At 51.3% G+C, this 15,952-nt stretch overlaps 2 protein-coding genes across 9 annotated transcripts in view; one reads left to right on the forward strand and one right to left on the reverse strand.

Annotated features, from left to right (window-relative positions):
* The window catches only part of LOC141984306 (low density lipoprotein receptor adapter protein 1-like), a 29,950-nt gene extending 24,811 nt beyond the window's left edge, over positions 1 to 5,139 (reverse strand). For all 8 annotated transcript variants that reach the window (XM_074947245.1, XM_074947244.1, XM_074947243.1 and 5 more), the window contains exon 1: positions 5,042 to 5,139. In XM_074947245.1, coding sequence (XP_074803346.1) covers positions 5,042 to 5,126 — 85 coding nt within the window. In that variant the 5' untranslated portion in view covers positions 5,127 to 5,139. The remainder of the gene's footprint in view (positions 1 to 5,041) is intronic.
* Positions 5,140 to 5,436: 297 nt separating this feature from the next.
* Positions 5,437 to 15,952, forward strand: part of IFT172 (intraflagellar transport 172) — a 133,700-nt gene continuing 123,184 nt past the window's right edge. The window contains exons 1-3 of the mRNA XM_074947253.1: positions 5,437 to 5,604; positions 6,171 to 6,314; positions 9,152 to 9,264. Coding sequence (XP_074803354.1) covers positions 5,566 to 5,604; positions 6,171 to 6,314; positions 9,152 to 9,264 — 296 coding nt within the window. The 5' untranslated portion in view covers positions 5,437 to 5,565. The remainder of the gene's footprint in view (positions 5,605 to 6,170; positions 6,315 to 9,151; positions 9,265 to 15,952) is intronic.

Consider the following 15,952-nt stretch of genomic DNA (forward strand, 5'->3'; position numbering starts at 1 on the left):
AAGTCTGTTTTTGAAGTTTTTTTGTTGAAGAATTAAGTCTGTTATTGAGTGTCCAGAGAGACTGAAGTGCTCTCCTACTGGTTTTTGAATGTTACAATTCTTGATGTCTGATTTGTGTCCATTTATTCTTTTGTGTAGAGACTACCTAGTTTAGCCAATGTACATGGCAAAGGGGCATTGCTGGCACATATCACATTGGTAGATGTGCAGGTGAATGAGCCCCTGATGATCTGGCTGATGTGGTTAGGTCCTATGATGGTGTCCCTTGAATAGATATGCGGACATAGCTGGCAACAAATTGCTTACTGTATTTTTCACTCCATGCATCTGATGAAGTGGGTTTTAGCCCATGAAAGCTTATGCCCAAATAAATTTGTTAGTCTCTAAGGGCTTGGCTACATTTGCGAGTTACAGCGCAATAAAGGAGCCCCGGGCGCACTAACTCACTACCTGTCCACACTGGCAAGGCACATAGAGCGCTCTGACTCTGCGGTACAGAGCTGCTGGTACTCCACCTCGGCGAGTGGAATAACATTTGCTGCGCCCCCGCTGGAGCGCCGCAGTGCCAGTGTGAACGAGGTGTTGCATTACTGCACTCTGATCAGCCTCAGGAAATGTCCCATAATCCCCTTAAGTCAAGTGGCCACTCTTGTATTGTTTTTGAATCGCTGTAGGAATGCGGATATGCCCTTCGAAAGCTCCGTTTCTGACAGCCGGCTACTTATCTGCTCCGAGACAAAGCAAGCCATTAGTGTGGAATGCTGTGTGTGTGAGAGAGAGGCTGGGGGAAGGGGGGGGGGTCTGCTGCTGTCTGAACTTACAAGACAGCATGCTGACATGCTCTCAGCCCCCCAAAAACCCACTCTCTCTCCCCCCACATACACACAACACACTCCCTGTCACACTCCACCCCCCTCCCCTCCATTTGAAAAGCATGTTGCAGTCACTTGCATGCTGGGATAGCTGCCCATAATGCACTGCTCCCAATGCCGTTGCAAGTGCCACAAATGTGGCCACTGAAGCTGTCAGTGTGGACAGACTGCAGCGCTTTCCCTACTGCGCTCTCCGAAGGCTGGTTTAACTCAAAGCGCTCTATATCTGCAAGTCTAGCCATGCCCTAAGGTACCACAAGGACTCCTCGTTGTTTTTATGTGGGAATTGTAACTTTCCAGCCATGTCCCTCTTCCCCACCCTTCCTGTGCTGCAACAGGGCCAGTGTTGTGTTCCTGAATCTGCCTCAAACAATATCCCGAGAGGTGTAATTGTCCAAATTATCCCCATGGGATCTTGACTCTGAAGCCCAGTGTCATCATTCATTATTTTACTACTGATCATTTTAGCAGAAATAGCCAGTTAATGTGCTGACTCTTTGCTGTTGACAGGGAGGGCAATGAGGAGTTCAATCCCCTCCTTCCCTCCAATTATGAGGGAACTGACTTTAAATTCAAAAGAAAGAGGAGTTGCCTCACTCTTGGGTGCCAAGAACTCAAGCGATCTTTCCCTAATCATCAGTCCCCTTCATGGATACAAAAATATACAGCATATTGAAAATGTGACCACTTTGTAAAACAAATGAATGTATATGAAATGAGGACCTCTGTTCTGATTGTATTACTTACTCTTCATATCTAATACAATAGAAATCTCAATTTTTGAATTTATTAATCCACGTGTGCACTTTGCATCCTAAAACTGCAAGCTCCGTGGGATGGGGCCAGCTTTTGTCCAGCACCACCCAGGACAATGGAGCCCCATCCCAAATCGGGTCTTTGGGCACTAAACACAAAGACAGTACCGGCCACATATCCATATCCGTTAGTATAAAACCATCTCGGAGACAAGAGATTAATCCTGGGAGTCTGGGATCTGAGATAGCACCATGTCCCCTCTCAGAGGCACTGAAGGAACATGACCCGATTCCCAGAGAGTCTGGGCAATTATTACTGGGCCCGTTTAGAACCAGGTCACTGGGGTCTTTGAGTGATGGGCCTGCAGCATTTGGGGCAGTTCAACTGTGTTTGGAAAGATGCCCCCCTTTTATTCGCTGCCCCATGGTCTGAGTGCAGGGTCATCTCTGACTGCAGAGAGAAGCAGGGGTCCCAAACTGGTGTTCCAGGACCCAAGGGGACAGTGCTATGAACACTCCCAGCCCATGAGATTAGGGCTCAGACTCATAGTGTCTCTGCAGTCTGGAGGCAGCCCTGCTTAGATCAGTGGTTTTCAAACTTTTTTCTGGGGACCCAGTTGAAGAACATTGTTGATGCCTGTGACCCAACGGAGCTGTGGATGAGGGGTTTGTGGTGTGGGAAGGGCTCAGGGCTGGGGCAGAGGGTTGGGGTGAGGGCTGTGGGGTGGGGCCACAAATGAGGGGTTCAGTGTATGGGAGGAGGCTCTGGGCTGGGGCAGGAGGTTGGGGTGTGGGAGAGGGTCAGGGCTCTGGGCTGGGGGTGCAGGCTCTGGGGTGGGGCCAGGGATGAGGGGTTTGGGGTGCAGGAAGGGGTTCCAGGTTTTGGGGGGGCTCAGGGCTGGGGCAGGGGATTGGAGCACACGGTTACCTCCGGCAGCTCCCAGTCAGCGGCGCAGCCGGGGTGCACCGCGGATTGCGCTGCGCCCTGGAAGCGGCCAGCAGCAGGTCTGGCTCCTAGGCAGAGGCTCTCGCCCGCAGGCACTGCCCCAGTTCCCATTGGCTTGAGCCAGTGCTCAGGACAGGGGCAGCGCGCAGAGCCCCGTGAACCCCCTGCCTAGACGCCGGACCTGCTGCTGGCCACTTCTGGGGCACAGCGCAGTGTCGGAAAAGGTAGGCACTAGCCTGCCTTAGCTGGGCAGCATTGCCAAGGGGACTTTTAACGTCCCGGTCAGCAGTGTTGACCAAAGCACGGCGACCCAGCACTTTACATGCCGGGACACAGTAGTAGGTCATGGCTCATGGTTTGTAAAACCCTGGCTTAGACCATGAGGTGCCCGGAGACATAGGGGTAGGGGGCACAGACACTCGCTCCCCCAGCAATTCCATGGCTCCTCCTGCTCCTGGGGCCCCTGGCACTCATTGCCCCCCACTTGGGCTGGAGAACGAAAAGGGCCCCACCTGCCAAACTCACCCCCACCACGGCCCCCCTCAACCATGCCTGCTGCTTCCATTCGCCCTCTAATCCCCGCCATTCCACCCTTAGTGCCCCCACCCAAACTGAAAGAAAAAGAGCCCCACCAGCCAGATTCACTCACAGATCTAAGTCCGTGCTGTCACTGCCCCCCACCCTCAATACCCCCATCCTGCCCCTCAATACTCCCACAGCCCCCAACCCCACCCTCAGTACCCCCACAACCCCTTTCAGTACCCTACATCACCCTCACCCACATTACTCCCACAGCCCCCTCAGTATCCCCACCCTGAAATACCCCCATGGCCCTCCACCCCGCCCCCGCCATCAATACCCTCACGGCCCCCCCTCAGCATCCCCACCCTGAAATACCCCCGCGGCCCTCCACCCCGCCCCCGCCGTCAATACCCTCACGGCCCCCCCTCAGCATCCCCACCCTGAAATACCCCCGCGGCCCTCCACCCCGCCCCTGCCGTCAGTACCCCCACGCCCCCCCCCCAGCAGCCCCACCCTGAAATACCCCCGCAGCCCTCCACCCCGCCCCCGCCATCAATACCCTCACGGCCCCCCCTCAGCATCCCCACCCTGAAATACCCCCGCGGCCCTCCACCCCGCCCCCGCCGTCAATACCCTCACGGCCCCCCCTCAGCATCCCCACCCTGAAATACCCCCGCGGCCCTCCACCCCGCCCCCGCCGTCAGTACCCCCACGCCCCCCCCCCAGCAGCCCCACCCTGAAATACCCCCATGGCCCTCCACCCCGTCCCCGCCGTCAATACCCCCACGCCCCCCCCCCCAGCAGCCCCACCCTGAAATACCCCCATGGCCCTCCACCCCGCCCCCGCCGTCAATACCCTCACGGCCCCCCCTCAGCATCCCCACCCTGAAATACCCCCGCGGCCCTCCACCCCGCCCCTGCCGTCAGTACCCCCACGCCCCCCCCCCAGCAGCCCCACCCTGAAATACCCCCATGGCCCTCCACCCCGCCCCCGCCATCAATACCCTCACGGCCCCCCCTCAGCATCCCCACCCTGAAATACCCCCGCGGCCCTCCACCCCGCCCCCAATACCCTCACGGCCCCCCCTCAGCATCCCCACCCTGAAATACCCCCATGGCCCTCCACCCCGCCCCTGCCGTCAGTACCCCCACGCCCCCCCCCAGCAGCCCCACCCTGAAATACCCCCATGGCCCTCCACCCCGCCCCCGCCGTCAATACCCTCACGGCCCCCCCCAGCAGCCCCACCCTGAAATACCCCCATGGCCCTCCACCCCGCCCCCGCCGTCAATACCCCCACGCCCCCCCTCAGCATCCCCACCCTGAAATACCCCCATGGCCCTCCACCCCGCCCCTGCCGTCAGTACCCCCACGCCCCCCCCCAGCAGCCCCACCCTGAAATACCCCCATGGCCCTCCACCCCGCCCCCGCCGTCAATACCCTCACGGCCCCCCCCAGCAGCCCCACCCTGAAATACCCCCATGGCCCTCCACCCCGCCCCCGCCGTCAATACCCCCACGCCCCCCCTCAGCATCCCCACCCTGAAATACCCCCATGGCCCTCCACCCCGCCCCTGCCGTCAGTACCCCCACGCCCCCCCCCAGCAGCCCCACCCTGAAATACCCCCATGGCCCTCCACCCCGCCCCCGCCGTCAATACCCTCACGGCCCCCCCCAGCAGCCCCACCCTGAAATACCCCCATGGCCCTCCACCCCGCCCCCGCCGTCAATACCCCCACGCCCCCCCCTCAGCATCCCCACCCTGAAATACCCCCGCGGCCCTCCACCCCGCCCCCGCCGTCAATACCCCCCACTCCCCTCAGCACCCCCCTGCCCTCACCTCCGTGCCCCCCTTCACCCCCACATCACCCCCATTTCCCCCCCAGCACCCCTCCCCCGCAGTGCCCCCGCAGCCCCCCGGCCCGCTCCCGCCAGCGCCCCGCACTTACTGCGGTGCCAGCAGAGCCCCAGGCCGTGGCGGGCGAGCCGGGGGCTCCGCAGCACGGCCCGGCCCGCCGCCCGCAGCGCCTCCATCGCCGCGCTCTGCCGGGCCGCCCCGGGCGGGGGCGGGGGGGGGAGGCGAGGCCAGCGCGCGCTCCCGCCCGGGCCCCCGGGGCACGCTGAGTCGCTCGAGCGCGCGCCCGGCTCTGGGGGCGGGGCTTGCTGCGTGGGGTCAGGCTGCCGGAGTGGGCGTGGCTCGTGGGGAAGGGCGCGGCTAAAGGTTGATGGAGGCGGGGCTCTGCGGAATGGGCGGAGTTTGTGGGTGAGGGCCGTTGCACGCGGGGGCGGAGTCTCTTCACCGAACCCTCCGTCGCCCCGAGGCGCGGCCTGGCTCGGCGCATGCGCGGCGAGGGTCGCTCCCGGTGACGCAGGCTGCCGGCTGTGCGCGTGCCGCCGGTTGCTGTGGTGTTCGGCAGGCGGTTACCGGGGCAACGCGCGGAGGCGGGAGACGCGGAGCCCGAGTGGCCCCGGGATGCAGCTGCGGCACGTGCGGACGCTGCTCACCCCCCAGGTCAGCCCCCGACTCGCGGGCAGCTGCGGGCGGGACCCAGGGGCCCGGGCGCGGGAGGGGCGAGGCGGGTCCGCGGCGGCCTGGAGCCTGGGAATCCTTCACGCTCGGCCCAAGGGGCTGCGGAACTCCCTGCCGCAGGACGTGAGGGAGGCCCAGAGCCCGGCAGCGGTCACAGAGGGGTCCGCCCAGAAACATCGGGGCAAATGCCAACGCCCACACCAGGGCTCGGGCTGAGTTGCGGGCCCTCCAACGTGTGGTAATGCGCATCGGAAAATGTAATCCCCAGGGAACATACCGAATGGTGGGCTCTGAATTAGCTGTTACCCCTCAAGAGGAGAGGTCTTGGAGTCAGTGGCGATTAGCCAGGCTGGGCGGGGATGGGGACCCTCGCCTCTGTTTGCCAGACGCTGGGAACGGGTCACTGGACGGTCTGTTCGCTCCCTCTGGGGCACCTGGCCCCTGGACACTGGGCTGGACGGGCCTTTGGTCTGACCCCGTCTGGCCGCTCTTATGTTCTAATGGACCCTGCTCCGGTCCAGACTGGCAGTGGCGATGTTTTCTTCCAGGATGGTGCTGCAAAGGTCACCTGCATGGCTTGGTCCTACAACAATGCCAAGTTTGCTGTCTGCACTGTAGACAGGGTTGTGCTTCTGTATGACGAACATGGAGAGAGAAGGGACAAATTTTCCACCAAGCCTGCTGATGCAAAGGTAAAGAGATTGTTTGTTTGCTTCTGTGCAACTGGGCACCCGACACTCTTGGTCTGTGACACACTGATACTTTACATGCTGCTATGCAGGGCAGTTTTTGGCAGTAGCAGAGCAACTTGTAAATTGCTCCGTACTTTTCAGAGGGCTCATAACAGCTTGAAATGCTACACCACATTCTGCATAGCCCCAAAGCACAGCCTCAAATGTTGCTCCCATCAGAGTACAACTACAGGCCCAGACTGTTCCTATGCTGTTGTAAAGGGGACAGGGGAGGGAATGCTCAAGCAATATTCTGTATAATTATACCATCCCCTATTTCCTCGACGTCAGCTGAACTCTTCGTTGAAGCAGAGGCCAAAGTTCTGTCTTGTCAAAACTTTTCAGAAAGTATGACACAGAGTTAAACCTTAGAGAGACTACTGTACGCTTTCTTAGTAAAACAAGCAATGCACACACAACACATTTTATATAGCATAAAGTACTGTAAATAGGTTTTGGAATACTAGGAATAACTTTTCAAAAAAACTATTAATAAATCTACTGATTTTCCTTATACAGATGTTTCCCCTTTTGTTTTTGTTACCTTATATTTGAATGTTTGCATCAACAGTTTTTTTTATATTTTAGCACGCACATCAAAACACATTCCCTTTTGAACTCTCAGAGATGATTTTTCAGTCTTTATAATATGATCATAGTGTGTACTGCGTATCACCTGGACTTTTCAGAGCTTGAGAAATGGCAGCTTTTCAGTCCTTTTAAATGCTTCACAACCGTGTCAGCAAACAAACAGCCTGGAGATATCTACAGGTAGCTTGCATTTCAGCACAGCTGACTGGTCCTCTTGGTGGCTGGTGAAACAGAGGTCTGTAGCCTGTACCCAAAATGATACAGGGGTTGGATCAGAATATAAAATATCAATTTCATAAGAACATAAGAATGGCCATACTGGGTCAGACCAATGGTCCATCTAGCCCAGTAACTTCTCTTCTGACAGTGACCAGTGCTAGATGATTCAGAGGGAATGAACAGAATAGGGAAATTATCAAGCAATCCATCCCCTGTCATCCAGTCCAAGCTTCTGGCAGTCAAAAGTTTAGGGACACCCCGAGGATGGGGTTGCGTCTCTGACCATCTTCATAGAATCATAGAATCGTAGGACTGGAAGGGACTTCGAGAGGTCATCTAGTCCAGTCCCCTGCACTCACGGCACAACTAAATATTTTCTAAACCATCCCTGACAGGTGTTTGTCTAACCTGCTCTTATGCCCTATTTATGATCTATTTAAATAAATAGTATTCTGTTATTGTTTAACAGTGCAATTAAAACTGCAATTAATCGTGATTTCTTTTTTTAATCTCACGATTAATCATGATTAATTTTTTTAATCATTTGACAGCCCTAAAATAAAGTTAAAACCCTACTGGTGCCAAATTAACAAACTATATCAGATTCAAGCAAAGTTTCTCACCATGTGTTTTCAGCAGTCTTACTGACCAAACCCTGTAGGTCAGAACTCCTTCCCTCAGAATCCAGTGAAGGCTTCCTTTGTTGCTTCAGGTGTAGAGAATGTGATGGGAAAGGGAAGAGAGAGGGGTATACTGGGGTGTTCTCCCTTCCTTTTTATAGTTTCAGTCCTTCCATTTGTAAAACATTTCCAGCTGGATACCAGGAGACAAAAAGTCTATGCGGAAGTACATTCCCTGCGGCTTTTTCTCATCTATTTGAGCTTCCTGTGTTTCCCCTTCCTGCTTGATGACTCTGTTAACTGCAAATTAAACAGAGCACACATTCCTTTGTTTAGGACAGACCTATTTGCCAACTTCTGCTTGGGGAGAGCTGTGATTTGGAACATCTTAATAACATCATACTGGAAAATCTTATAACTTCACATAAAATGTTGCCACACATATTTTGCCAGGACAATAATGACCAGCAAATTATGAGTTTTCAAATGATCCTTCACAAGACATACTTTGTACAAAGATTATTACAATAGTGTTTAGGGCTTGGACCCAAGGATACATTCTGGTATAACTGTTCTTATATCCAGTGTATGTGCCATCCACCTACCTGTGAGTGTGTATACCTGTGTGTGTGTTTAAGGGCTGCCACTGTGAGAGTGCATGCACCTGTGTGTATTTGAGAGTGCATGCTTTTGTTTGTGGTCTGGCAGTGGTGTTTGGCCATGTGCAGCCATGGGAGTAAGCTTGTGCTTCTGTGTGCATGAACACAGCAATAGGGAGCCATATCTCTAATTGCCTAGCATGCATCCAGTTAACAACTTGTACAGAGGGAGAAATCAGACTGAGCTAGCAGGTTACCTAATCCTTTAGCTGGCTCTGCTTTGCTGGGGTATCTCACTCACACTGACCCACCCTCATTCCATAGATCCCAAGGCCAGAAGGGACCATTGTGATCATATAGTCTGACCTACTGTATGACACAGGCTATAGAACTAATTCCTAGGATGTAGCTTTTAGAAAAACATCCAATCTTGATTGGAAAATTGTCGGTGATGGAGAATCCCCCATGGCCCTTGGTAAGTTCCAGTGGTTAGTTACTCTCATTAACCTCCCTGCTAGATATTGTATATAGCAGCAATTACCCACAGCCAGGTGCCTGGCAACACTAGACTAGTGTAGTCCATAACTACAGGAAGCTCACACCAGGGAGGTGGGATGGGAATGGGATCAGCTTGTACATTGTATGGGTCTTTGCGCTACTGAATAGGTTGACCTGTGGCCCTTACTCTGGGTCTGTCTTGAAGTTCTTTTGGGACATGTTTTATTAACCTCACCCTCGGTCCCTGCTTCTTCCCTTCTCCTCTCCCCAGTATGGCAGGAAGAGCTACATGGTGAAAGGCATGGCGTTCTCTCCTGACTCCACCAAAATCGCCATTGGACAAACAGACAACATCATTTACGTCTACAAGATCGGAGAGGAATGGTGAGGGCCTTGGTATATCATCCCTCTGTGTATGGTGCCATCCCTGTGGTGCCATGCACCTGTGTGTGTGGTGCCTCCTTTCTTCCAGTACCGCAGGCTGCTTTGGAAATGCACAATGTGTTCTTCACGCCTAGGATTTTTGCCCTGGTATTCAGCCAGATCTCATTCTACACTAGCCCTCACCTCCCCTTCAAATCATACCTTACCCAGCCCTGAGCTGCGGTCCCCCATTACACTGGTTACATTGAGTGGCTTTGTTGAACAGCATAAAGGTTCTTCAAGTACTACCTGTCAGATCCCTTCTGCAGGTGTGTGCCAGCCAGAGGTCTGGAGGAGCAGGCTATAGGGCCTGTGCACACCCTGCCTACTTCTTTGTGCCCTCTGACTTTTGCCGGGTCCTTATAAGGAGTACAGACATGACTGCTTCTCAATTCCTTCTGGGGACAGTTGGGGCAATAGGAATTCAGCTCCCTTTTATAGAAGTTTGGCTTTTCTCAATGTCTGTCGTTCCTATAGTTAGTGTTAGGGATATTGAGCCCCATCAGGCATATTGTTTTGGCTCATGGCTTGCTTGTGCCTTTCCTGCTCCACTGCAGGCCGTACTAATGTGGCAGAAGTCAAATTCCTCCACTCTCAAGCTGTGGCCTCCTGCAAATCAAATGTAGGTCACCATATTCTCCTGTGTATGCTGAGGTGAGTGGGGAGTGAGGAAATGGGCAGAATGCACAGCCCCAGTGGACGTGGCTCTTTAGAAGGTCAGTGCTGATGCATCCAGGACATATACATCCCCTGCAGTATGGATCTGTAGAGGCCCTTACCTACAAGAACTACAGTTGTTATGGGAAGTAACTGTTTTAAAGGCCTGGTCCCCGTCCCGTCCCGTCCCCCCCATGATGGTCTGCGCCCCCTGTGTGTGGTTCTAGGGAGCTGTTTGGGCTCCACTTTATCCCTCTGCAGGGAGATGTTCCTGCTGCTGCATGAAAGCTCCTACACAAAATGAGAGAATTCTGTGCCTGCTCAGTACCCAGACTCACTGCCCTGAGAACATATAGCAGGGGAGGGGCCCAAACAAGGGCCTGTGTCGCAAGACTGAAATTTATGGAAATAACTATAAATTAGCAATTTATAAAATAATTTCATAGATTCCAAGGCCAGAAGGTAGCATTGTGATCATCTAGTCTGACTTCCTATATAACATGGACCATGGAACTTCCCCAGAATAATTCCTAGAGCAGAAGTTCTAGAAAAACATCCAGTCTTGATGGAAAAATTGCCTGTGATGGATAATCATAGAATCATAGAATATCAGGGTTGGAAGGGACCTCAGGAGGTCATCTAGTCCAAGCCCCTGCTCAAAGCAGGACCAATCCCCAATCAAATCATCCCAGCCAGGGCTTTGTCAAGCCTGACCTTAAAAACTTCCAAGGAAGGAGATTCTACCACCTCCCTAGGTAACGCATTCCAGTGTTTCACCACCCTCCTAGTGAAAAAGTTTTTCCTAATATCCAACCTAAACCTCCCCCACTGCAACTTGAGACCATTACTCCTTGTCCTGTCCTCTTCTACCACTGAGAATAGTCTAGAACCATCCTCTCTGGAACCACCTCTCAGGTAGTTGAAAGCAGCTATCAAATCCCCCCTCATTCTTCTCTTCTGCAGACTAAACAATCCCAGTTCCCTCAGCCTCTCCTCATAAGTCATGTGTTCCAGACCCCTAATCATTTTTGTTGCCCTTCGCTGGACTCTCTCCAATTTATCCACGTCCTTCTTGTAGTGTGGGGCCCAAAACTGGACACAGTACTCCAGGTGAGGCCTCACCAATAATCCACCATGACACTTGGTAAATTGTTCCAGTGGTTAATTACTCTCATTTAAAACTTTAGGCCTTATTTCCTATCTGAATTTGTCTAGCTTCAGCTTCGAACCATTGGATCTTGTTAGATCTTTCTCTGTTAAATTGAAGAACCTGTTATCCCTTAACTTGTTCCCTGTTAAGGTAGTAAAACTGACTATAATCAAGGCACCTCTTAACCTTCTCTCTGTTAAAATAAATAGATTGAGCTCCGTGAGTCTGTCACTTTGTGGCATGTTTTCCCGTCTTATAACCATTTTTGTGGCTCTTCTCTGAACCCTCTCCATTTTATCAGCGTTCTTGAACTGTGGGCACCAAAACTGGGCTCACTATTCCAGAAGCAGTCACATCAGTGCCAAATACAAAGGTAAAATAACTTCTTTATTCCTGCTTGATATTCCCATGTTTCTGCATCCAAGGGTTGCATTAGCCCTTTTGGGCACACTGGGAGCTCATGTTCAGCTGATTATCCACCTTAACCCCCCCAAATTTCTTTCAGAGTTATTGCTTCCCAGGATGGAGTCCCCCATCCTATAAGTATGGCCTGGATCCTTTGTTCCTGGATGTATACATTTCATTGTATTGAAATGCATATTGTTTGCTTGCACCCAGCTTCCCAAGTGATTCAGATCGTTCTGTATCAGTGACCTGTCCTCTTCATTGTTTACCACTCCCTCAATTTTTCTGTCATCTGCAGACTTTATCAATGATGATTTTAAGTTTACTTCTAGGTCTTCAATAAAAATGTTATGTGGTGTAGGGCCAAGAACTGACCCTTGTAGGCCCTCAAGAGAAACACTCCCATTTGATGAGGGATCTGGGGGTCACAGTGGGTCACAAGCTAAATATGAGTCAACAGTGGAAAGCCGTTGCAAAAAAAGCGAACATCATTCTGGGATGTATTAGCAGGAGTGTTGTAAGCAAGACATGAGAAGTAATTCTTCCGCTCTACTCTGTGCTCATTAGGCCTCAACTGGAGTATTCTGTCCAGTTCTGGGCGCCACATTTCAGGAAGGATGTGGACAAATAGGAGAAAGTCCAGAGAAGGGCAACAAAAATCATGAAAGGTCTAGAAACCATGACCTATGAGGGAAGATTGAAAAAAAGGGTTTGTTTAGTATGGAGAAGAGAAGACTGCGATGGGACATAACAGTTTTCAAGTACTTAAAAGGTTGTTACAAGGAGGAGGAAGAAAAATTGCTCTGAGGATAGGACAAGAAGCAATGGGCTTAAATTGTAGCAAGGGCAGTTTAGGATGGAGATTAGGAAAAACTTCCTAACTGTCAGAGTGGTAAAGAGCTGGAATAAATTACCTAAGGAGGTGGTGGAATCTCCGTCATTGGGGATTTTTAAGAGCAGGATGGACAAACACCTGTCAGGGATGGTCTAGATCAGTGGTCCCCAACGTGGTGCCCGCGGGCGCCATGGCGCCCACTGGGGCATTTATGTGCGGATGCCTACTGACAAGGGAGCGCTTCCGCCGGACAACCCGCCGCCGAGGAGCGTGGCCACTGGACAACTAGCCGCCAAAATGTCGCCCAGAAGGAGCAACGCCAAGAAGCGTCGCCGCCCAAATGCCGCTGCTTCTCTGCGGCATTTGGGCGGCGACGCTTCTTGATGATGCCCCTTCTCAGCAGCATTTTGGCGGCTGGTCGTCCGGCGCCCGCCACACTCTTCTGGGAACATGAATATGCTATTGCAACAGCAAGGTTGGGGACCACTGGTCTAGAGAATACTTAGTCCTGCCTTGAGTGCAGGGGACTGGACTAGATGACCTCTCAAGGTCCCTTCCAGTTCTGTGATTCTATGATTTACAGTTGAGACCTATCAGTTAGCCAGTTCTTAATCTATTAAATGTGTGCCATGTTAATTTGATCTCTTTCTAGCAGGGTGTATAAAAATCAATGATTTCTTAAAAAAAAATCTTTTTTTTTTTTTTTAATTTAAATCATATTTTTTTTTATAAAATGCTTTTTGAGGAAAAAACCTATCTAAAGATAGTTTTTATTAAGATATCTTTGAGCTATAATGTATCTCATCATAGAATGGGGATTATAAATTCTAATTCTATAGTATGAGACAATATATTCCTGTAATGTTTAAGAAAAGTTTTGTAAATGAGTCAGTAGTTCATGGGCTAGGAACCCAATCTTATGGGCTTCCAGCGGCTTCTGTATAGATTATTTAGGTTTAATTTTTAATCTACCCAATGGGACTCAGTGCTCAGACTAGAAGATAACATCAGAGATGCTTAGTTTTGCAGTTCTCAAACTGTGGATTTGTGTCCTGAGAGATAAAAATGCTTGTTAACAGCAAAAATGTTTTAAAATAAATAAATAATATATAGAGGTGAGAAATAACAGACGTCAACCCTATTGTCCCTCTGCAAATTTGTGTACACAGAGTCAATCCCTTACCTCTCTCTAAAAATGCAAAGTTTCAAAAAGTTCAATGAATAGAAGATTGTTGGGGTGGAATAGATCTGGACAAGGAATCATAGAGTATCAGGGTTGGAAGGGACCTCAGAAGGTCATCTAGTCCAACCCCCTGCTCAAAGCAGGACCGATCCCCGACTAAATCATCCCAGTCAGGGCTTTGTCAAGCCTGACCTTAAAAACTTCTAGGGAAGGAGATTCTACCACCTCCCTAAGTAACGCATTCCAGTGTTTCACCACCCTCCTAGTGAAAAAGTTTTCCTAATATCCAACCTAAACCTCCCCCACTGCAACTTGAGACCATTACTCCTCGTTCTGTCATCTGCTACCACTGAGAATAATCTAGATACATCCTCTTTGGAACCTCCTTCCAGGTAGTTGAAAGCAGCTATCAAATTCCCCCTCATTCTACTCTTCCGTAGACTAAACATCCCCAGTTCCCTCAGCCTCTCCTCATAAGTCATGTGTTCCAGTCCCCTAATCATTTTTGTTGCCCTTCGCTGGACTCTCTCCAATTTTTCCACATCCTTCTTGTAGTGTGGGGCCCAAAACTGGACACAGTACTCCAGATGAGGCCTCACCAATGTCGAATAGAGGGGAACGATCACGTCCCTCGATCTGCTGGCAATGCCCGTACTTATACATCCCAAAATGCCATTGGCCTTCTTGGCAACAAGGGCACACTGTTGACTCATATCCAGCTTCTCGTCCACTGTGACCCCAAGGTCCTTTTCTGCAGAACTGCTGCCGAGCCATACGGTCCCTAGTCTGTAGTGGTGCATTGGATATTTCCGTCCTAAGTGCAGGACTCTGCACTTGTCCTTGTTGAACCTCATCAGATTTCTTTTGGCCCAATCCTCCAATTTGTCTAGGTCCCTCTGTATCCTATCCCTACCCTCCAGCGTATCTACCACTCCTCCCAGTTTAGTGTCACTGCAAACTTGCTGAGAGTGGAATCCACACCATCCTCCAGATCATTTATGAAGATATTGAACAAAACCGGGCCCAGGACCGACCCTTGGGGCACTCCACTTGATACCGGCTGCCAACTAAACATGGAGCCATTGATCACTACCTGTTGAGCCCAACAATCTAGCCAGCTTTCTATCCACCTTATAGTCCATTCATCCAGCCCATACTTCTTTAACTTGCTGGCAAGAATACTGTGGGAGACCATGTCAAAAGCTTTGCTAAAGTCAAGGAACAACACGTCCACTGCTTTCCCTTCATCCACAGAGCCAGTTATCTTGTCATAGAAGGCAATTAGATTAGTCAGGCATGACTTGCCCTTGGTGAATCCATGCTGATTGTTCCTGATCACTTTCCTCTCCTCTAAGTGCTTCAGAATTGATTCCTTGAGGACCTGCTCCATGATTTTTCCAGGGACTGAGGTGAGGTTGACTGGCCTGTAGTTCCCAGGATCCTCCTTCTTCCCTTTGTTAAAGATGGGCACTACATTAGCCTTTTTCCAGTCATCTGGGACCTCCCCTGATCGCCATGAGTTTTCAAAGATAATGGCCAATGGCTCTGCAATCATATCCGCCAACTCCTTTAGCACTCTCGCATGCAGCGCATCCGGCCCCATGGACTTGTGCACCTCCAGCTTTTCTAAATAGTCCCAAACCACTTCTTTCTCCACAGAGGGCTGGTCACCTTCTCCCCATGCTGTGCTGCCCAGTGCAGTAGTCTGGGAGCTGACCTTGTTTGTGAAGACAGAGGCAAAAAAAGCATTGAGTACATTAGCTTTTTCCACATCCTCTGTCACTAGGTTGCCTCCCTCATTCAGTAAGGGGCCCACACTTTCCTTGGCTTTCTTCTTGTTGCTAACATATCTGAAGACGCCCTTCTTGTTACTCTTAACATCTCTCGCTAGCTGCAACTCCAGGTGTGATTTGGGCTTCCTGATTTCACTCCTGCAAGGCCGAGCAATATTTTTATACTTTTCCCTGGTCATTTGTCCAATCTTCCACTTCTTGTAAGCTTCTTTTTTGTATTTAAGATCAGCAAGGATTTAACTGTGAAGCCAAGCTGGTCGCCTGCCATATTTACTATTCTTTCTACACATCGGGATGGTTTGTCCCTGTAACCTCAATAAGGATTCTTTAAAATACAGCCAGCTCTCCTGGACTCCTTTCCCCCTCATGTTATTCTCCCAGGGGATCTTGCCCATCAGTTCCCTGAGGGAGTCAAAGTCTGCTTTTCTGAAGTCCAGGTTCTGTATTCTGCTGCTCTCCTTTCTTCCTTGTGTTTGGATCCTGAACTCGACCATTTCATGGTCACTGCCTCCCAGGTTCCCATCTACTTTTGCTTCCCCTACTAATTCTTCCCAGTTTGTGAGCAGCAGGTCAAGAAGAGCTCTGCCCCTAGTTGGTTCCTCCAGCACTTGCACCAGGAAATTGTC

The sequence above is a fragment of the Natator depressus genome, chromosome 3 (genome assembly GCF_965152275.1).
Source record: "Natator depressus isolate rNatDep1 chromosome 3, rNatDep2.hap1, whole genome shotgun sequence".
Classification (NCBI taxonomy): Eukaryota; Metazoa; Chordata; order Testudines; family Cheloniidae; genus Natator; species Natator depressus.